Source organism: Labeo rohita, unplaced genomic scaffold, assembly GCF_022985175.1.
Source record: "Labeo rohita strain BAU-BD-2019 unplaced genomic scaffold, IGBB_LRoh.1.0 scaffold_280, whole genome shotgun sequence".
NCBI classification, from domain to species: Eukaryota; Metazoa; Chordata; class Actinopteri; order Cypriniformes; family Cyprinidae; genus Labeo; species Labeo rohita.
Window position 1 is genome coordinate 13,866 of NW_026129100.1, and position 23,285 is coordinate 37,150.

General features: G+C 35.7%; 2 protein-coding genes across 2 annotated transcripts in view; both read left to right on the forward strand.

The window, feature by feature from the left end:
• The first annotated feature begins 3,675 nt into the window (after positions 1-3,675).
• Positions 3,676-23,285, forward strand: part of LOC127160037 (protein NLRC3) — a 60,118-nt gene continuing 40,508 nt past the window's right edge. The window contains exons 1-2 of the mRNA XM_051102715.1: positions 3,676-3,733; positions 4,811-4,892. Coding sequence (XP_050958672.1) covers positions 4,843-4,892 — 50 coding nt within the window. The 5' untranslated portion in view covers positions 3,676-3,733; positions 4,811-4,842. The remainder of the gene's footprint in view (positions 3,734-4,810; positions 4,893-23,285) is intronic.
• On the forward strand, positions 5,136-21,546 carry LOC127160036 (NACHT, LRR and PYD domains-containing protein 3-like). Its single transcript, XM_051102714.1, is given in 9 exon segments — positions 5,136-5,220; positions 5,614-5,727; positions 6,182-6,295; positions 6,816-8,553; positions 8,556-8,623; positions 9,051-9,224; positions 18,262-18,432; positions 20,380-20,558; positions 20,947-21,546. Coding segments are annotated over 9 exon segments (2,595 nt in total). The 5' UTR covers positions 5,136-5,185; the 3' UTR covers positions 20,949-21,546.

Consider the following 23,285-nt stretch of genomic DNA (forward strand, 5'->3'; position numbering starts at 1 on the left):
GATTTGAACAATAATATAAAATAATAATTAACACATTATTTTGAAAATAAAAGATTATTTGTGTTACAAACTGCTCAGAGACTTGGGTTGAAGATCCAAACGGATTGTATTTGGATTGCAATTGTGGATGACCCTTAATAAAGCTTATTAAGGGTAATCCACAACTGCAATCCAAATACCAGGCAAAGCGTCAAACAAACCAAACGAGAGTCCAAAACACAGGCAAACACAGAAATCCAGGAACCAGAAAACCAGGCACAAGATCAAAACCATAACATGGGTAAACACTCAGAAATGCAGCGTAACACAAAACTTCACAATGACAGAGGCTTGTAGTTAGCAAGGGAAATGGCAGGTGTAAAAATTCGCTACAATGTTTCCTTTATTTAAAGTTGAACCATTTGCTATTTTTTTTGCTCATTTGCATTGATGTTATTCCTTGGAACACTAACACATGGATCAAGCAGCGGCAGAATCTGGAGCAGGATCTAACTCAGGGGTGGGGATCCTTGATCCTGGAGGGCTGGTGTCCCTGCAGAGTTTAGCTCCAACCCTGAAAGAACAAAAAACAACCTGTATCCTGAAGACCTTGATTAGCTAAACTCTGCAGGGACACCGGCCCACGAGGATCAACATTCCCCACCCCTGATCTAACTGATGATAGCTGCAATATTGAGCATCACCAAGAAACAAATATATATTTTTTAAATGTATTTTTTTCTTTTTCATTTTTTTTATTGCTAAGATATCAAAACATATAAATACATAGCAAGCATAAAATTACCTATTTAAATAAAATAATAATGAAAGCAAAATATCAATTATAAACTAGATAAAAAAGTTTGTCAAGACAAACTTTAAGTTGGCTTCAGAAAGCTGGAACAGAAAGTTTTAAAAAGTTTGAAAAGCTTATAAAGTTTAAAAAGTTTAAAAAGTTTTAAGTTTGATGGTTTTCAGTCTGAAATAGTTTGAATTCTAGTAGAATTCTAGTTGAATTTTGAAGTAGTTTTAAAAGGTTAACGTTTGGATGTTTTAAAGGCAATTCAGTCTGTCAGAGATAGATAGATAGAATGTTGTTAACATGATTAACGTGACTAGCAATGATGTTATAATGATTAGCAAGGTACTAGCATGTTGTTAGCATGCTTATAGGATTATTAGCAAGTTACTAGCATTTTACTAGCATGGTGCTAACATACTACCATGTTACTAGCATGTTGTTAGCATGATTAGCAAGTTACTAGCATGATTAGCAAGTTGCTAGCATGTTTCTAGCATGATTAGCAAGTTGCTAGCATGTTTCTAGCAAGATTAGCAAGTTAGTAGCATGTTGCTAGCATGATTGTAGAATGATTAGCATGTTGTTAGCATTAGCAAGTTACTAGTATGTTACTAGCATGATTAGCAAGTTACTAGCATGTTTGTAGCATGTTTCTAGCGTGACTAGCAAGTTACTAGCATGTCGTTAGCATGATTAACAAGTTACTAGCATGTTGTTAGCATGATTAGCAAGTTACTAGCATGATTAGCAAGTTGCTAGCATGTTTCTAACATGATTAGCAAGTTGCTAGCATGTTTCTAGCAAGATTAACAAGTTAGTAGCATGTTGCTAGCATGATTGTAGAATAATTAGCATGTTGTTAGCATGATAAGCAAGTTACTAGCATGTTGGTAGCATGTTTAGCAAGTTACTAGCATGTTTTTAACATGATTAACAAGTTACTAGGTTTTTGTTAGCATGATTAACAAGTTACTAGCATGATTAGCAATTTGCTAGCATGTTTCTAGCATGATTAGCAAGTTGCTAGCATGTTGCTAGCATGATTGTAGAATGATTAGCATGTCGTTAACATGTTACTAGCATGATTAACAAGTTACTAGCATGTTTTTAGCATGATTAGCAAGTTACTAGCATTTTGCTAGCATGATTAGCAAGTTACTAGCATGTTTCTAGCATGATTAGCAAGTTACTAGCATTTTGCTAGCATGATTAGCAAGTTACTAGCATGATTCTGGTTGCTAGGCATAGATAGATAGATGAGTTTGAATGGATTAGAAATGCAGTACATAGAAGGGAAGTTTGAGTCTCAAAGGATTCTGGGAGTTTTGACAGTTGGAATTTGAAAAGTGTTGGCTCATTTGAACATTCCGTCAATGTAAGTCTATGGGATTTTTCCCAAATTTAAGTGCCATTTTTAGGAAAACCGTAAGTCCAATCAGTTAGAAAAAGATATAGCAACTAACTTCAGATCAGTCTGAAGATCTGGGCTGAGTTTGGAGTTTGTAGAGTTAAAGCTCTAGGACGAGTTAGTGTCAACAGATTTAGTCTCAGAAGAAAATAGCAGATCAGTAAGTTGGCTTTCTCAAGCCAACTTAATAAAATACAGAATATAGACCTAATGTTTATCAAAATAGATGAAAACGATGGCACAGGTTTTCATATTAAGAGCTTTGGAGTTCTTTGTGAATGAAATAGCTTGGATGTATTGCAGGATTTCTCTTTCAAAAGCAATGAATAATAGAGATCAACTGATTGATTGGTTTCGTCGATTAATTGACACCAATAGTTGATTTTGGCATTGGTGGGATTTAATGGCAGATAACAGAACCAGATGAAAATAGAGCACTAAAAATTAGCAGATGTGACAAATATAAGGTGCGGTCACATATCGAAATTATGCAAACAAATGGTCAGTTTTGATTATCAAACAGTGATGTGTAGTGATTTTTAATGTAAGATCCTCACAAGGGGTACCACTAAATGTAGTGGTTTTAGATCTAAGTAACATGACTTAATTTCCAGCGATTATCGAATACTATTTGGACTGAACTGAGCTGGATGATGTCATCACTGAATCCAATGATTAACTGCCTTTAACTGAAAATTGAGTGTTTACTGTTGTCCTTTTGCATTATTGACACACTATTTCCTATTTATTACTGTAAAGCTGCTTTGTCACAATCTGTATTGTTAAAAGCGCTATATAAATAAAGGTGACTTGACTTGACGACCAATGTAATGGCTTTTGGCTTAAATATTACTATTAATTTATACAGTAGCTAATCAAGAAATTCCTAGGTGACTTCCAGGAAGGTGTGTTGAGGCAAGTTGGAGCTAAACTCTTCAGGAGTCTGGTGAATCCTTGTCTACAGAAATTTGTGCCCTGTCATACCTTGATTTAAATACACTGTAAAACTCTAGCTCTAGCACTCTCTATTCTAAATCTATTCTTAAAAAAAAAAAAAAAAAAAAAAAAAAAAAAAATGAACCTTTAAGACTTGTACACTATTTGTTTTCTAACTGCTTGTTTTCTTAAAAAAAAAAAAACTCTAACACTAGCTTTTTCTATTTTTTCTGTATTACATTCTATTTAATGATCTATATATAATTAAGAAAAAACCTTGCTACATGTACTGAGTTAGGCTAACTGAGACTTGTCATAGCCTAGCACTTGCATATCATTGCTCTTTTGTTGATCTTGATTGCTTCCATTGTCCTCATTCGTAAGTCACTTTGAATAAAAGCATCTGCAAAATGACTAATAAATGACTATAAATGTATACATGGATGACAGTTTGAGCCATAGCAATGTATGGCACTAGAACCTTTTTGTATGTAGTAAAGATGTAATGTGTTCTTCCTGCCTTAGAGGGGAGCTGTGTTTTGTAAGTGAGCCCATCTTTACATAAGTGGACCTGTTGTTCAGCTACAGTTCTGTTTCCTTATGGAAAGGTAAGTAGGGTTATTCTGTTCTCTGTGAAATGTGTTTAATTAATTTAATTATATTGGCCATCCATGCCAGTTAAAGAAAATACGGTTGTTAAAATGTTTATTGATGTATACGTGTCATAATTTTTGATGAATTGTTCCTAATTTGTAATATTTTGTGTTTGTAAATTCAGTGTGGCACAGCATATTTTTCTGTATGTTTTATTGTGTTTGAGCTTCATTTGAGTATTTCGGGTTTCTTGTTATTCTGTATACTTCTAACATGTATCTTTATTTGTACTATGTTAAAGTTAATTTTTGTGAACTGTGTGACTATTTGTAATTTTTTCATAGTTTCACAGTGGTAAATACGACTTGAGAAGCCTTTCATGTCTCATTTTCCGATTAGGAAATTTAGTATGCTTAAAGAACGAATGTTATTAGAACGAATGATTTGACATCACAAACGTTTTCCCACTGTGTGTGGAGTTTAAAGACGCTCCCTTACGCACTTCAAGCGAATATACAGCGAATATTGAAGCTAAAAATAACTTTACCGCACAAGAAGATCGATCTGATGTATCCTAATATTATGCTAGTTGAATGCCTGTAATCGTTCATTCAGGAAAAAACACATGAGATCGCGTTCGTGAAGTGACGCCATCATTGTTTTCCGCGTCACAAATCAAAAGTGAAAGCAAATGTTCAGAATTGATATTTGTCCTATTAAAAAGCCAGAATCGATTCTATACGGATTCTAAGTGTTTCAGAGGAACCTTTACAAACGCTAAGCTATGATTTTACGTGTAGCTGCGTCACAGAAAGGCGGTGGATTTTGTGAATCTGTGTGTAAATAAGGTGAGTGACGAGTGCTCAGGTGATTTACAGGTGATTTACAGGTGACTTCCGCATTCATATTTTCTCAGAAGAGCGTACGTTTTGATGTTTTCTTTTACAAACGTGGTTTAACTGGTGTTTCGTGTTGTCTGTGGTTTATTTGATCATTTGTTAACACACGACTAACATTGTGTATCTGAGTGAACGCCGCGTCTTAGGATCCGTTTAGCTGAATTATTGTGTTTGTTTGTCATTTCCATTCAGAGTCAGTGCTGGAGATCAGATTCTGTTTCATCATGGACGACACACAAACATCCACAGATGAAGATTTTTCTCCAGGATGCAGGTACGTTGAATAAACATTGTATTAAATCACCTTGTATGATGGTAGATGGGAGTGTCCATCGTGTTTTTGTGTCTGGGGGTTTTTAAGTTAAAATGAAGATTAAAAAAGGTCAAAAAGCCTCATAAGTGTTTTTTATTATTATTAATGAAAATGACTTAAAGACCTTTAAAGAAAATGATTATCATCATGAAGTATTAAATCTCTTTTGTTATAGTTCGTTTCAGCAGAAGAGATCAGAACCAGAGTCCAGCTGTGTGTCTGTGAGGAGGGACACGTCTGTGAAAAATCCAATAATGTTTAAGAGTGGAGATACAAAGACTGACCTCAGGTACATTTTTAAATTATTCTAGTATGTAATTTTGTGTTATCAAAATAATATATCTATATATATCTATATCTATATTATATCTATATATCTATATATATATAATTATTATTATTATTATTATTATTTATTTTTTTTTACAATATATAGGAAATTCTTCTTGTACATTGCTAAAAGATTTTTTTTTTATCTTTGTTTTATATTTTTAAATATATAGTGTTACACAGAAAGACACATTTGTAAAAACACTCAGTTCTGTTTAACATCTTTTGTAATAAAATAGTGTAAATCAAAAGATCCTGAAGTGCTCTTGTGATTGTTATAAAAAATATATGAAGATGTACTTTGTTAAATATGGTAATTCAGAGGATTCATTTTAATCTCTTTATGTTATAGTTCAGCTCAGCAGAAGGGATCAGAACCAGAGCCCAGCTGTGTGTCTATGATGAGGGACTCGTCTATGAAAAATCCAATAATGTTTAAGAGTGGAGATACAAAGACTGACCTCAGGTACATTTTTTTTTTTTAAATAAATATTATTATAGCATGTCATTTTATAATATCTAAATAGTGTATATAGTATTTTCTACAATATATGAGAAATTATTCTTGCACATTGCTAGAAGATATTTTTTATTTTTATCTGATGTTTTAACATATATTGTGTTACATGAAGAGATGCATTTGTGAAAGCACTTAGTTCTATTTAACATCTTTTGTAATAAAATAGTGTAAGTGAAATGATCCTGATTTGCTTTTTAAAGTGATTATTTAAAAAATATAGTAATCAACATTTTAAAGTGGCTCAAAACAGCTTTCATCAAAGTTGTCCCAAAACCAAAACAATGCATCCAGCTTTGATTAACTTTTTTTTTCCACTTCATATGTTGATTACTGTATATATAGATGTACTTAGTTAAATATGGTAATTCAAATGATTCACTTTAATCTCTCTCTGTTATAGTTCATTTCAGCAGAAGAGATCAGAACCAGAGTCCAGCTGTGTGTCTATGAGTAGGGACACGTCTATGAAAAATCCAATAATGTTTAAGAGTGGTGATACAAAGACTGACCTCAGGTAATATTTTTAAATAAATATTATTCTAGTATGTAATTTTATGTTATCAAAATAATATATATAGTATATTTTTTACAATATATTTGAAATTCTTCTTTGAAACATTGCTAAAATATATTGCTAAAATATATTTCTTATCTTCGTTTTATATTTTTAAATGTATAGTGTTACACAGAAAGACGCCTTTGTAAAAACACTCAGTTCTGTTTAACATCTTTTGTAATAAAATAGTGTAAATCAAAAGATCCTGAAGTGTTCTTTAAAGTGATTGTTTAAAAAAGGATGTAGATGTACTTTGTTAAATAAACAAAGTATTCATTTTAATCTCTCTCTGTTATAGTTCAGTTCAGCAGAAGAGATCAGAGTCCGGCTGTGTGTCTATGAGTGACGTGTCTGTGAATCAACCATTAGATTATAAGAGTGATCATATAAAGACTGATCTTTGATTAAAGATTATTTGATTATGATACAGAATACATTACCTTAGCTTATTTAATAATGTAGCATTTTAATTTTACAGCCATGAAGTCCTCAACACATTTAGATCAAATCTGATGAAGAAGTTTGAGCGTCTGTATGAGGGAACAGTGACGCAGGGAAACCCAACACTCCTGAATGAGATCTACACAGAGCTCTACATCACAGAGAGTCAGAGTGGAGAGATCAGTAATGAGCATGAGGTGAGACAGATTGAGACACAATCCAGGAGAACAGCAACAGAGGACACAGCCATCAAATGCAATGACATCTTTAGACCTTTACCTGGACAAGACAAAGCCATCAGAACTGTGCTGACAAAGGGAGTCGCTGGCATTGGAAAAACAGTCTCTGTGCAGAAGTTCATCCTGGACTGGGCTGAAGGGAAAGAGAATCAGGACGTCCAGCTCATATTTCCACTTCCTTTCAGAGAAATCAACTTGATGAAGGACAAAACACTCAGTCTTTCAGATCTTCTTCATGTCTTTTTCCCTGAAACTAAAGAAATGGAAATATCCATTGATGAATATAAAGTGTTGTTCATCTTTGATGGTCTGGATGAGTGTCGTCTGTCTCTGGATTTTCAGAGCGATGTGAGGTTGTGTGATGTAAGTGAATCGGCTTCAGTAGATGTGCTGCTGACGAACCTGATTGTGGGGAATCTGCTTCCCTCTGCTCTCATCTGGATCACCTCCAGACCAGCAGCAGCTGATCTCGTCCCCTCTGAGTGTGTCCATCGAGTGACAGAGGTACGAGGATTTAATGAGCCACAGAAGGAGGAATACTTCAGGAAGAGAATCAGTGATCAGAGTCTGGCCAACAGGATCATCTCACACCTGAAGTCATCAAGGAGCCTCTACATCATGTGCCACATCCCAGTGTTCTGCTGGATCTCAGCCGCTGTTTTAGAGAAGATGTTGAGTCAAGCAGAAAGTGGAGAGATTCCCAAGACTCTCACTCAAATGTACACACACTTCCTGATCCTTCAGACCAACATCAAATGTGAGAAGGACTATGAGAAGAAGGTGACAGATGAAGACATGATCCTCAAACTGGGGAAAGTGGCTTTTCAGCAGCTTGTGAAAGGTAACCTGATCTTCTATGAGGAAGACCTGAGAGAGTGTGGCATTGATGTGACAGAAGCATCAGTGTACTCAGGGTTGTGCACTCAGATCTTCAGAGAGGAGTGTGGCTTGTATCAGGGGAAAGTCTTCTGCTTTGTTCATCTGAGCATTCAGGAACATCTAGCAGCTCTATATGTGCACCTCTCCTGGACAAACAACAACATAAATGTGTTTGACCAAATCACCAAACAGAGTTTATGGTCTAAAGTGAAGGACTGGTTTCAACTCAGTTCATCAAAACATGTCTCATTATCTGAGCTGCATCAGAGAGCTGTGGATGAGGCTCTACAGAGTAAAAATGGACATCTGGATCTTTTCCTGCGGTTCCTTCTGGGTTTGTCAGTGGAGTCTCATCAGATTCTCCTACAAAGACTAATGAAACAGACAAGAAGCAGCTCTGACAGCAATGAGAAAACAGTTGAGTACATCAAGAAGAAGATCAGGACCATTGACTCTCCAGAGAAATCCATCAATCTGTTTCACTGTCTGAATGAACTGGGTGATCATTCACTAGTGGAGGAAATACAACAGTATCTGAAATCTGGAAGAATAAAGGAAGCCAAAATCTCTTCATCTCAGTGGTCAGCTGTAGTTTTTGTGTTGTTGACATCAGAGAAAAAGCTGGATGAGTTTGATTTTAATAAATTTGTTTGTGAAAAAATAAAACCAAAAAACTGAAAGTTCTTCATAAGATGCTGCCTGTGATTAAAGAATCCAGATCAGTTCAGTAAGTATCAATGAGAACGATCACTTCAACTGTTAAAACATTAAGAAAATCAAAGTTAAAATAAATCTTCAGAGCTGCAGATGTTGTCCAGAGTTTAGTGGTCAGTAGTTTTATATCAAATCAGTGAAACTGTAAGATTCAGATCAGAGAAGTGGCATATGAATAAATTATTTGGGTTTGTCAATAATTAAAAATGTCTTTACAAAAGAGGAGTAATTGTAATTTTTAAACTGCTGACATTGTGCAACAAAGCATTATTTATCTTTCTTAAATGAGGCTCATGTTTTTGTTCTCAGTTCAATGATTCATCAAACATGTTGATTTGTGTTTTAAGTTAGTACTTTATTTTTAATATTGGATTCACTGCTAGATTGATCTGATCTGATCTGATCTGACAGAGTGAAGAGTGTATCATTGTTCTCTACAGGTTGATAAATTGTGGCATCACAGATGAAGGTTGTGCTGCTCTGGCTTCAGCTCTGAGATCAAACCCCTCACACCTGAGACAACTGAATCTGTCTGAGAATAAACTAGGAGATTCTGGAGTCAGGCTGCTGTCTGCTGTACTGGAGGATCCTCACTGTAAACTGGAGATACTGTGGTAAGATCATATTTGACTCACACATGAAACACAACAGGCACGGCGCCAGAATTTCTTTTCTCTACTGGGGGCTTTTTCTCTAAGGGGGGCTAGACCAATATATGGGCGTGCTAAGAAAATAATTGAGATTCATGATGTCAAAGTTACTTCATGACGAAATTGTCGTCTTTTTTTTTTTTTTTTTTAATAAAAGCAGCAATGGTACACATCACATTTAACAGAAGTATAGTTTTAAACTGTAGCCTGTTTGGTGAAATAATAGGCTTGTTCATCCAGAGCCCTGCATTTCAGCCTGAGCCCGAAGGGCAGCAGCAAGCGCAAGTGCCTTCAGTGCAGTTTGAAGAGTTAAGCAGTCAAGCGCATGCATAGGCTAAAGCTTGCCACAAAGCACCAGCAAAAGTAATTACTAAGAATGTGTTGAGATAAAATAGTAAAGAGATGTTTAAATTATTTATTAAAAAACTATATGTTTTCTGAATCAGTGTAGCAAAGATAAAGTTATTGATCCTGACATGCAATTTCCTCATTGGACACGCCTTTAGAGATAAATGCATCTTTACGGATTGCATAATGAAAGAAATTTTGTTTTCGATTAAAATAATTTTGTTTTGAAATAGTAATTCAAAGCATTCTATAGATATATATATATATCTTGTCTGTAAGGCAAGCCAAGTAGGCTATTTGCTAAGTTTCGGTTTATAATTGTGAAGCGCTCCTTTTCAAGACGGAGACGGCAGAAAGTGCACATCCTCTTTGTTTTCTTTATTTTACAAAAGCAAAATGTTTTGTTAATATTTTAAGTGCACATAAATTAAAGTAGACGCTTTACAGTTATGAATAATGTATTACTCTTACCTCTCCGATGAATTCGAGATCAAAACTGGCGTCAGGCAAGGTGATGTAGCGTCCCCGCTGCTTTTTAACATCATTATTGACGCGATCATGCGCAGAGCATTCAATGGTCGCCGCGGGGTTCAATTCGCAGATGACCAATTCGTAACAGACCTCATGTTCGCCGACGACAGCTCCATCTTTGCGTAGGATGATGCCGAAGCCACGGACATCCTCTATGACATCGCCCGCCATGCTCGACCCTATGGCCTCAAGATCAGTGCCGAAAAGACTAAGGTCATGACAACCGATGGATCACCAGCAATTGTATATCTTGAAGATGTGCAGCTGGAACAAGTGCAAAAATTTAAGTGCCTCGGCTCATTGATCCAAGAGAAGAAAATTGCAGCGACGGCGGACATTCACTCAAGAATCGGACAAGCGACGGCTGCTTTCGCCTACCTCCGACGGTGCGTCTGGAGGAAATCTAACGTCATTCTTTCTACGAAGATCCGCCTGTATCGATCGATGATACTCCCAATTCTCCTCTATGGATCTGAAGCCTGGGTTATTCTCAAGCAAGACCTCAACAAGCTCGAGGTATTTCAAATGCGATGCCTGCGACAAATCCTCCAAGTCTCCTTGCGTGACCGCATTAGTAACAACAAGATACGCCACCGATGCCATGATCAACCATCAATTGACGAACAAATTCAGAGACGGCAATTGCGATGGTTTGGCCATGTTTGCCGCATGAGCGATCATCGATTGCCGCATCGTCTGCTATGGCGGCAGTGCCCTGACCACTGGAGGATTAGACGCGACGCGCCGAAGAAGATATGGGTCAAACAGATCGAACACGACCTTAAATCACGTCGTCTCAACTTCGAGCAAGCGAAAACTGTAGCCACGGATCGACAGGCTTGGAAGAAAATCGTTGGTGAAATCGGTACCCCTGCGGCACCCACAGCAGTGTATTGGCTTCGAGGACGACCCTCCCCGCCGACCGCCAGCTAGGGACCAAAGAAGAAGAAAAGAAAGACTCTTACCTTTATAAGCACAAAAGATGGCATATTTTAAAGAAGTCCACTTCCAAAACAAAGATTCACATATAATGTACTCACCCCCTTGTGATCCAAGATGTCTATGTCTTTCTTTCTTCAGTTGTAAAGAAATTGTTTTTTGAGGAAAAAATTCTGCATTTTTCTCCATATAACGGACTGAAATAGTGCCCTGATTTTAAACTTCCAAAATGCAGTTTAAATGCGGCTTCAAACGATCCCAAATGTGGTTGTAGACGATCCCAGCTGAGGAAGAAGGGTCTTATCTAGTAAAACGATCGATTAGTTTCATAAAAAAAAATACAATTTAAATACTTTTTATTCTCAAATGCTCATCTTGTCTTTCTCTCCCTGAACTCTGTGTATTCTGGTTCAAGACAGTTAGGGTATGTTGAAAAACTCCAATCGTATTTTCTCCATCAACTTCAAAATCATTTCAAAATCATCCTACATCGTTGCAGAAGTACCGACACAGTCTTTGCAAAGCAAACATGTAAAGATCAAACACCCTTAACAAAAAAGTTAAAACAGCGATATAGGACAATTTCGAATTTGAGGGAGAACATGAGATGGGAGTTTTTCGACATACCCTAACTGTCATGAACCGGAACAAAAACAGTGGTTGGCATTAAAAAGTATATAAACTGTATTATTTTTATTAAAATAACCGATAGTTGCGCTAGATAAGACCCTTCTTCCTCGGCTGGGATTGTTTACAACCGCATTTGGGATTGCTTAAAGCTGCATTTAAACTGCATTTTGGAAGTTCAGAATCGGGGCACCATATCAGTTTATTATATGGAGAAAAATGCTGAATTTTCCTCAAAACACAATTTCTTTACGACTGAGACTAAGAACATCCTGGATGACAATGGTGTGAATAAATTATTTGTAAATTGTTGTTCTGGAAGTGGAGTTTTCATATGTTTCTAATGCAAGTGATTGCGCTGGCACCTCCATGTCCTGTAAAGTGCGCTTTAGCTTTCACTCTTTGCACAAACAACTGGATATGTGTCTAACAGCGTATATTTATATAGGTTAAACTTTTAAACTAACATTGCGGTATGCATGAACTGTTTAATATCTATCCACAATTTTCCTACGCCCCATGAGGCCTTGCGTCAAAAGTGGGAGCGTCTTCCGGATCAAAGTAAACAAGCGGGACGTGACATTACTTCATTCAACAGTTGACAGGAGTGACAGACGAATGATGCCTCGTGAAGCACAGAGACTTTCCTCTGACTGTTTTGGGAAAAGATTCAAAGCTTTGAGAGTGTCGAAAACAGTGCAGTCTAGTGGTTAGTAAACAATAAAGCAGCCAAAAGCCTGTGAAGCTCCGTCGGAAGAAGCATTCACCACAATTTCCATAGATATATGTTATATAATGGATTAAATGTAGCCTAATGCAGGAAACTGCACTCAAATGATGCGGAGGTTTCTGTGTGACAGATATGTGCGAACAGTAGGGATGGGACGATAAATCATTGCAACGAGAAATGATTCAGCATCGATTCAAGATTTTCCGAACACATCGCGATGCTTTCTCAAATCGATTCTGAGCTTTTTTTTAAATAGCAGATGGCACTGCTTGCTTTAGAAACAGCCGTGCTCTGCTTGTTTCCAAATCCTTACATGCACTTGAACCTAAAATAATCATTTATACAATTTGAAAAGGTTGAAGCAAATTACAAGGCACAAGGTTCACAGTGGGCTGTGTTTACAATAATCTCACGTCATAAAAACATTCTGAGCCGAGGTGAAATTACATGACTCAGCCGAATGCACAAGTTCTCTTCAGCACTCTTCTTGAACATTTGAGTGTCTGGATAAAAACTAGATTAGAGCGCCATCTGCTGTTAAAATGTAATCTCAGAATCGATTCCAAAGAGAATGGCGATGCATTCGGAATATCTCAGAATCGATCCATGAATCAATGCATTGTCCCATCCCTAGCAAACAGCACAGGACAGCTTCCATCTCCACTGCTTAGGGGGGCTAAACCGGGGCTATTCAGAATTCTGATTGGGCTATAGCCACCCCGTAGCCCTAGTGTAGTGCTGTCACTGAAACACAGTGTAAAGTAAATTTGAAGTATTGAGTCTCTTCCTGCTCGTGAGTTCAGCCGATTGAGCTGTAAATGATTGAACACATGAGCTGCTCCTCAGTAACATGATACTGCAGGACTGAGAGTCACACTGAAATACACACTTTTACACAAAATTAAGATTTCAGTCTCTTGACTTTAAACAGATTCAAGCTCAACACAGTCAGTGATTCTTTAAAATATTGTTTTAATTGTCTAAAATGCACAAATCACTGCTGCATACATGAGCTTGAGTACAGATCTAAAAAAAAATCTGGTAATGAGTAGTGTCACTTATTTAAAACAGATTTTGTATGAGAAAAGTTTTTTCAATAACAAATGCAGACAATGCAGTGCAATGAGGTAAAATTTGTCTTGCTTTAATGAGACTTGAGATGATGATCATGTTTTGTGTTTTTTGTGTTCTTTGTGTTCTTTTCGGACCTTAATCCAGTGATCCATCAAACATGTTGATTTGTGCTTTAAGTTTGTACTTCCTCTTTACTAATGGATTCACTGGTAAATTTATGAAGGTAAGCAAATAGCAAAACTCGAGAGCTAGCTAATTTTAAATTAGAGAACTAGTCATAGTAATATTCATATTTGTTGAAAGTTAAAATTTACACTCAAACTTCTGATGTGAAAAGCTGAATCTTTCAATGTGTACACACAGACAGTAATCAATATCTATAGAGTAGTTCTTTCTGGTCCTTGAGTTTGATTGGCTAAAAAGTCTTCCCATCCACTTCGCTTGCAGTATTTCTTACAGTGAGTGTCATGGCAGATGCCCAAATCCACTGTAATTTTGTAAGTAATACTGTTTTTGATCTCATTAATATATTATTTGTTCCAGAGCAAATGGTTTTGGCTGAGAGCCAAATCTCATCACGTTATATTTTATGGAATTTATTTATTGCTGAATATCAGTGCTGCCTTTAAACATTTGACTGAATTGCCTAGACGGAGATCCAGTTCAACAAGCAGCCAATGGCTTTTTTTTATTTCCTGAACTTACAACCTAAAGCATGGGTATCAGGAGGCATCCTAACTTCTCAAAAACACAAGAAAACGCGGAGGCTTTTTGATCTTTCTGTTTCTCCATGAGCTCTTTTCCAGCTCCCTTTTCTCTTTCCTTCCCCTCTGAATTGACCAATGCACTCTTACTTTTTCTGTGCACCTGGCCCCTCCCCTAAACTGTTCACCCCAGACGCCTTCCTCCTTAGCAGATAATAAAAGTGAACACATTTATAACGAGGAGCAACCAGCCTCAGTGCCACAATATTATTGTTCAGTAAATAACATTTTGTATAAATTTAATAGTATTTGGTATTAAGAAGGGTGTGCCGTGTTTGCAAAATTTCAAAGTCCCTGGTAGGCCTTCGGGCAGGTACTCTTCAGATTTTTATAGACCGAAATGCAAAATAAATTTAATACAGAAACTTGGATAGGAGTCCAAATGTCAATCACTATTTTACATTTAATAATCTTAATATTTCACAGTGTAGTATTATAATGTCTCATCTGTAGGGTATAGTGAAGAAATACATCTTGGTTCACTGAAGATCTTGCTGAATCAGTTTTACATTTATCTATTTATTATTTATTTTATGTTAATTGAAAAAAGTATTTATTTTTATTTTTGCCATAAGAACCAGGAAGTGTTGATAAATACGATTTGTCTACACTGTAAAAAAAAAAAAAAAAAAAAAAATCTTTCAAAAAGTAGTTTCAACTTAAAGGGGTCCTATTATGCTCTTTTACAAAGTCTTGTTTTTGTTTTGGGGGTTTACTAGAACATGCTCTCATGCTTTGTAGTTCGAAAACATATTTTTCACATAATTTACATTATTATGATACCTTTCTCCACAGCCTGGCACAAATGGCTCGATTAGTTCCAGGTTTGATGAAGGCCCGCCTTCCGAAAAATGAAATGTGCTGTGACTGGTTAGCTGTCCCACTGCGTTGCAGTTGGCGAACAGCTTAGACAGTGTTTCAGCACTGCCATGTCCCTTGCCAAAGCAGCAAGTTCCGTCTGCTCCATTATAAGTTAAGGATATATTAAGGTATAGTTGACGCTACAGTAGTGTTGGGTACTATCGTCAGCCTGCGAGATCTTTGATACATAATATTATCATGCTAATTTATTTATTTACATACTTAGTTTCTTTGCCTGAAACTGGCTCTAGCATAAGCTTAAAAGCAGCCTAATGTTTTTAATATGACTGATTTGTATTTAACATGACAACAATTGAATAAAAACACTGTAAGTTACTAATTACAGTATAATGTTTACATTTCCTTAGTTATTCGAAAAAAAAGCAGCTACAGAAAACAAGCAAAGAACATTAATATTATCAAAGAACATCAACGCTGATTAGCCTAGCATAGTGTAGTGCAAGTTTATGCATTTAAAAAAAAAGCACTTGTGTTATAAGTGAAGCTATCTACACTGTATGATGAATAAATGTGTTACCACACACTGTACACGTCTGTGGCGTGGCTCCGACACGGCCACCGGAGCAGATCGCAGCCACTCTAGTCAATGCATATGTTTATACCAGGCACCTGTGGCTTGTTGAAACATCCCAGAAGCGTCTCTCCACGCTGCATCGCTAAAGTTAGGCTAATCCCCCACCTCGTCCCTGCCCACCCCCCAACCAATCGAATTTCCGTGGGCAGGATTTATTTTAATAATATTCTAATGGGCCACGTTGTGACATCACAACATCTTGAATAAAAAAGCTGTAGTCCAAAGAAGCTGTTCGTTATAGTTCTTGAAAAAGGATTAGTTTAAAAACTAAATACATTGTCCTCTAATAATATTGGCACCCTTGGTAGATAAGAGCAAAGATGCCTAAGAAAATACATCTGCTTTGTTTATCTTTTTGATCTTACATAAAAAAATCACAAAATGCTAACCTTTCATTGAAGTAAAACAATTAAAAGTGGGGGGGAAACTGCCGTTATGAAATAAATGTTTTTCTCCAATGCATGATGGGCACAATTATTGGCACCCTTAGAAATTATAATGAGTAAAATATCTCTGAAGTATATTCCCATTCATAATTGCATTTATTTAGCACACTAGAATGCCTAGGATTATGATATTGTCCAGCCATGACTTCCTGTTTCACAGGATTATAAATATGAGGAGCACAAAGGCCAAATTCCCTTAAACATCCATCACAAGGAATAAAACCAAATAATATAGTTCTGATGTGCAGAACAAGATTGTTGAGCTTCACAAAATAGAAAGTGGCTGTAAGAAAAGAGCTGAAGCATTGAAAATCCCAATTTCCATCATTAGGACAATAATTAAAAATTCCAAACAACTAAAGTTGTTACAAATCTGCCTGGAAAAGGACGTGTGTCTATATCGTCCTAATGCATGGTGAGGAGGAGAGTTTAAGTGTCCAAAGACTCTCCAAGTATCACAGCTGGAGAATTGCAGAGATTAGTTGAAACTTGGGGTCAAAAGTCTATAAAAAAAAAAAAAACTAACAGCCCCTACATCACCACATGTTGTTCAGGAGGGTTTTAAGAAAAATCCTCCTTGCTCATCCAAAAACTCCAGCATATTGAGTTGTCAGACACGACTTGAACTTCAAATGGGAATGGCTTCTGTGGTCAGTTGAAACTAAAAAAAGAGCTTTCTGGCAGCAAACCCACCAGATAGGTTTGGTACAAAAAGTAGCCCACATCCACGGTTAAATATACTGCTGGATCTTTAATGTTGTGGGCTTATTTTCCTGCCAGACGTCCTGGACATCTTGTTCAGATACATGGCATCATGGATTCTAGTAAATACCAACAGATAAAAAAATCTAAATCTGAATGCATCTGTTAGAAGTTCTATAATGAGCTGTGGTTGGATCTTCAATCAAGACAATAATCCAAATCAAACATCAAAATCAACACAAAATGTGTCACTGAGCATAAAATTAATCTTCTGCCATGGGCTTCATTGCCTGACCTGAACCCTATAGAAAATACGTGAGGTGAACTGAAGAGAAGAAGCACCAGCATGGAGCTGGGAAATTGAAAGATGTGAAGAGTTTTTGTATGAAGGAATGGTCTCTGATCTCTTGTCAGGTGTTCTCCAAACTCTTCAGGCATTAAAGGAGAAAACTCAGAGCTGTTATCTTGAATAAAGGACGTTGCAATAATTGGGTGCCAATAATTGTGGTCAACACAACAACAACTAGAAAAAAAAAAAACGTTTATTTCATAATAAGATTTTCCCCCTGCTTTCCATTGTTTTACTTCAATGATAGGTTAGAATATTGTTTTTTTTTTTTTTTTTTTTTTTTTTTTAATGAAAGATTAAAAGGATGAACAATGCAGATTTATTTTCCCAGCCACCTTTGCTCATATTTACCAAGGGTGCCAATATTAGTGGAGAGCACTGTATCTCCCTTTGGAGTGGACTTTGAGATTTGTACCTTTGTAGATCTTTTTTATGCCCATACACACCACACACTGACTAAAATTCAAAAAGTGAAGAAGGATAATAGGACCCCTTTAATATAATTTGTTACTCTGCTGACTTAACATTTTTAGTTTAGTCAGCATGAAATTTTAAGTTACTTAATGTTAATTTAAGTGACAACTATTTTAATTGACTAAACAAAAAAAATTAAGTCAGCAGGGTAACAAATTATTTTAAGTTGAAACAACTATTTTTTTTTTTTTTTACAGTGTATGAACAGGAATTACATATAGAGAAGGAGCTTTACTGTATAAAACTGATCAGGCATCGACCAATAAAATGACTTCTTTCCCACCTCAGCCCCGCCCTCAGTTCTGCTCTCAAGCATCTGCATTTACAAGTGCACAAGTGTGTTTTGAAACAGGAATATCACAAAAAGAGTAGCAAAAGTCATAGCCCTAAGATTTGAAGCTTTCCACATCACAGCTTTGAGTGTAAATTTCATCTTACAAATATGAACATTAATATGACAAGTTATCAAATTCAAATCAGCTAGCTCTCGAGCTATGCTACTCTTTTAGCTTCATGTAATCTGATCTGAGAGAGTGAAGAGTGTGTCATTGTTCTCTACAGGTTGAGTTATTGTGGCATCACAGATGAAGGTTGTGCTGCTCTGGCTTCAGCTCTGAGATCAAACCCCTCACATCTGAGACACCTCGGTCTGTCTGGAAATAAAATAGGAAATTCTGTGAATCTGCTCTCTCGTGTTCTACAAAATCCTCAATGTAAACTGGAGATACTGTGGTAAGATTATATATGATGCACTGTACAGTATTTGTGAAGGGAAAAACAAATCACTCAAAAAGGTCAGAAAACACAATGACAAGTCAGAGAAAATGTAAACATTAGATGTTTTTTGTGAATGGAATACTTACTACTGATTGGATGAAACAACTGTCAAATTAAGATACAGAAAGTAAAACATTTTGTGATTTTGTTTGTACATGTGTGGACTTCTGTGTTCATGTTAAACCTGTTTTTGCATTAGCAAAACGATTGTCTGTTTACACTAAGTGCTAATAGCCCATCTTGTTACCAAAGGCTTGACTGTTAGCAGACAAAATTACTAAAGAAAACTAGTCAGATAAATGGGAGAGTAAGGACAATGGGCTTTTGAGGTGACCAACCAGAGTACACAAGGACATAAATTTCATCTAACAGTAGGGCGGGACAATAAACAACATTTCTCAAGGTGCAATTTTTGAAGGGGACACAAATAATACAACCAAAATTGTACTTGCAATTTTTAGTTGTAATTGGCGACAGGCTATGGTATTAAGCTAAGCTTGGTAACCTTATAATTGCTCATAGAAAAATGCATTGAATATCATCATTTTTACTTTTTCTGAGATTTTAGCAGAGGTGTTTGTTGTTAACATCCGTTGATTTTAATTGTTGGAGAAAACTGGTTATTCTTGAGCTTTTTTGCGCTATTTTCATCTTCCGGTTTAAAATCTAGATTGCGTTGATGTCACAGTTTGTGACGTGGCAACGGACTATAGTACTTTGATTATGCATTGGTGTCTCATAATTATTCATGAGGCTGCGTGTTCTTATCCTATGACAAGACGCTTCACCTAATTATTCACGACAGCGTGTGTTGATTTGCAATGACAGATGCTTTAGACTGTGAGATTGCATATATGAGAGAAACGTTTGTGCAAATCATTCGTGATCCAGCTTCACTTACAGCAGAAGTGAGTATAAGGGTTTTTTTTATGAATCTTTGCAATCGCTTTTCCTAATAACATGATAGTTAGCAAGTTTAGCGGCTAAATGTGGCTAAATGCGGCTAAACAGGCTTGTCACTCCACAGAGAGAAGAGAGGGATGGGGCAAGCAGAGCTCATTTACATTTAATGGACCAATCCCTCAGGATGGGATGTTTTTTGTAGAGCTCATTTTGACAAGGTAAAAAGGGTGTTGTTTTACACTACCATTGAGAATTTTTAACCAAAGTATATTATAGACTTTTCATTAAGACCCTGAAGACTCGTATCAACTTGTGGAAAATGGGCATCTGATGACCCCTTTAAGAAAATATTAATTGCAATAACACTTAAAATGACTTTATATTGTAATTATACATACCTCCATGTCAGCTTTGTGGTTTCATTGATGGTATAATTTTTTTGTAATGCTTTGTTCATAATTATTAAATACTAATGAAACACTGTCAACAAAAATAAACACATTAACACGTGTTCATAATTGTACGTAATTACTGTTTGTAGTATTTTGAAACTCTCACAAGCAGCATTTTGCGCTTAGGTAAGATGACTATGGTCGTAGAGTGCCCTTAGATGACTGTTAATTTTACATCATAATGAATTTCCACCAAATTATCCAAAAATTTCCACCAAATATCCACCAAATTATCATCATGCATAATAATACAGATCAAAATAACAGTATAAATCAGCTGTGTAATGAATAATATGATTAAACAGATTTGTATGAATGTCTACATAAGACAGCAATCTGGTTAAAAACATTGACAGTGCAATAAAAAAATATTATTTATTTTTCTTTAATGATAAAAAAAAAATTGCTTTTTTTTTTGTTCTTTGACATTTTCAATTTTAGTCCAATGATTCATCACTAATTGATTTGTACTTTGTCTTTACTAATGAATTCACTGCTAAACTGATCTAACCTGAGAGAGTGAAGAGTGTGTCATTGTTCTCTACAGGTTGGTTGATTGTGGAGTCACAGATGAAGGTTGTGCTGCTCTGGCTTCAGCTCTGAGATCAAACCCCTCACACCTGAGACACCTAAGACTGTCTAGGAATAAACTAGGAAAATCAGGAGTGAAGTTACTCTCTGATCTGAGAGATGATCCACTTTATAAACTGGACACAATATACTATTGTGAGTATATTATTATTTAAATCTTTTAAAATGGCCAGTAACCGCCCGCATATGTGTGTAATTTGGAGAATATCAGATAACAATTCAGCTCCACTTTAGTCTCTGTAGTTTAAAGTGTTTAATTCAGTAATGATCTATATATATATATATATATATATATATATATATATATATATATATATATATTCATCTCTTACAGTGTCTTTGTGTAAATGATAAAGAGAGAGTTGTTGATCATTCACTGTTATTAATCTATGACCAGTTGTTCATTCATATCTCAGGCTGTAATATGAATATACTGTGTTTATTCTGAAATGGATCTGCTGATGTGATGTGACAGCAGTAATGTCTCATACTCGTATGTGTCTGTCTGTGTGTTTTATTGTAGGACTCTCAGTATTTAGACGTCAGTCCAGTTTCCTCAGGATCAGCTGATGGTGAATAAGGAGCCGCTACAGAGACGTCACAGTCACACAATCAACAGAGACTGAAGACACAGAGACATGCAGTATCACACTGTCATGTGTGTCGTCTTTCACTTTTTGTTTTATAGGTAATGGTCCATAAATTTCCATAAATTGAGTGCTGAATCATTTTGGATTCACTAGATATTGCCTACAATGTTGATCAGTTGTGTCAAACATACGGGCCACAAAGATGTTCAATCTGACCCACGGGATGACTTGAACAATAATGTTAACTAATAAATAACACATTATTTTGAAAATAAAAGTTTATTTGTGTTACAAACTGCTCAAAGACTTTGGTTGAAGATCCAAACACAGCTTTATTAAGGGTAATCCACAATTGTAATCCAAATACCAGACAAAGGGTCAAAATCACAGGGCAAATAAACAAACAAATATTTCCAAATCATCCTCACACTGATTGAATCCTACTGTGATGAGGATGATCCCCCATTTGTTATGCCTAATGGCTCAAAAGGGACATGACATAAAAACAGACACGAGAAAGCCAGAAGTAGAATACAAAATTTATTAAAATCATGCTATAACAAACAACAACAACAACAACAAAAACAGAAAAAACAATGTAGAATGTAACAGTCAGGAATCAGTGATGTAAAGGTAAGTGAATGCATGGAAGTGTAATGTAATGTAGCAGTGTTGGAAGTACAAAAAAAAAAAAAAGCTTCGAGGAAACCAAACAAAGTCAGTTCCAGTATGCAGCTCTCTTGTAACCATTCATCTTGAATGTTTTAAAAGGCCCAAAAGGAAGTCAACAACAGGTGTCTTGAGTGAAACTACCAGAGAACAATCACTCGATAAGACATACATCATCACATATTCACAAAACAACGTAGTAGTTATGGGGTGTCAAGGGTTTTATCCAAAGGACATTAAGAAAATAGATGATATGTTTATACATCACAGAAAACCAAGAAAAATCATTCTAAGATTTTCAGTGATGGGCTTATATTCTGAGCTGTCCAGATTCTCAGGCATAGACTTAATATACTGTAGATCATCATAACTGTGTATTGCTTGTACATTTCCTTATTATTTCAAATGTAACATTTGCGTGTGTAGCCTTTGTTATGTATATGTTTGTTTTTATTCAAATACGTGTCATCTCGAGAAGAGGGGCTTCCATTTGATACTGTCTAGAGATATACCCTACTATATCGTAATTGAAACTCTTTAAAACTGCTTTAACTGCTTGAAACTGCTTTAAAACTCTTATTTTGGAAATGAACTTCAGCGATATTGAGTGCAAAAGAATTCACTTTTTTAAAAATCATTTTCAGTTTTATTTATTGGTATCAAAACCTAAATTCATGGCAAGTGTAAAAGGACCTATTTAAATAAATTGATAATGAAAGCACAGTAGAAGTTATAAATTATAAATAATATACAAAATATACACTTAAAATTGATCAAAATAAATTAAAATAGTGGCACAGGTTTATCATTTTAAGAGCTTTGGAGTTCTTTGAGGATGAAATAGCTTGGATGTACTTCTGGATTTCTGTTCCAAAAGTAATGGAAAAAAAGAGGTCGACTGATTGATCGGTTTTGTCGATTAACCAGTACTGACAGTCAATTGCTGGAACTATCAGCTATCGGCTAAAATCCATACAAGAGTTTTTCTGGGTTGCATCTATTGCTGGCAGTCACAAGTGATGTTTAAATACTTCATTCATTCATTCATGCTGTAAACAAGTTTTCTTACTGAGTATTTTTATCTTATTTTAAGATAAATAAAATAAAAATACTCAATGCATCAGTGCATTTTACCTAAAACAAGTAAAATTATCTGCCATGGGTAAGAAAAATAATTTTAATGCAATCACAAACAAGATTAGCCTGTATTTTATTTTATTATTTTGTGAGCCTCTGTTTTCTTGCTGTTGACTGAGTAGAAGTCAAATGTTAATTTCATTACCCTAATTAAGAAGTGTAACTGATTGGATTAGAGAAAGTTTAATTATGTGAAAAGGGACTATGTGGAAAAAAGCTGCTGCACATTGAAATAAACACTGAATGATATTTATTTAATGTTAAATGTTTGTAAAGTCATGTAGCCTATACACCTGTCAGCCTACCAATGTATAAAATTTTTAGCTGCTGCCAAGTTCTTTTATTTATTTATTTATTTTTTTATTTTTTTGCCCCTTGTCTGTCTGTCTTCATCTGTTGTCAGTTAATTAGCCCATTAGTCCTCCTTTGGTTTAGTATTTATAGTCCTATTTTTCCTGAGTTCATT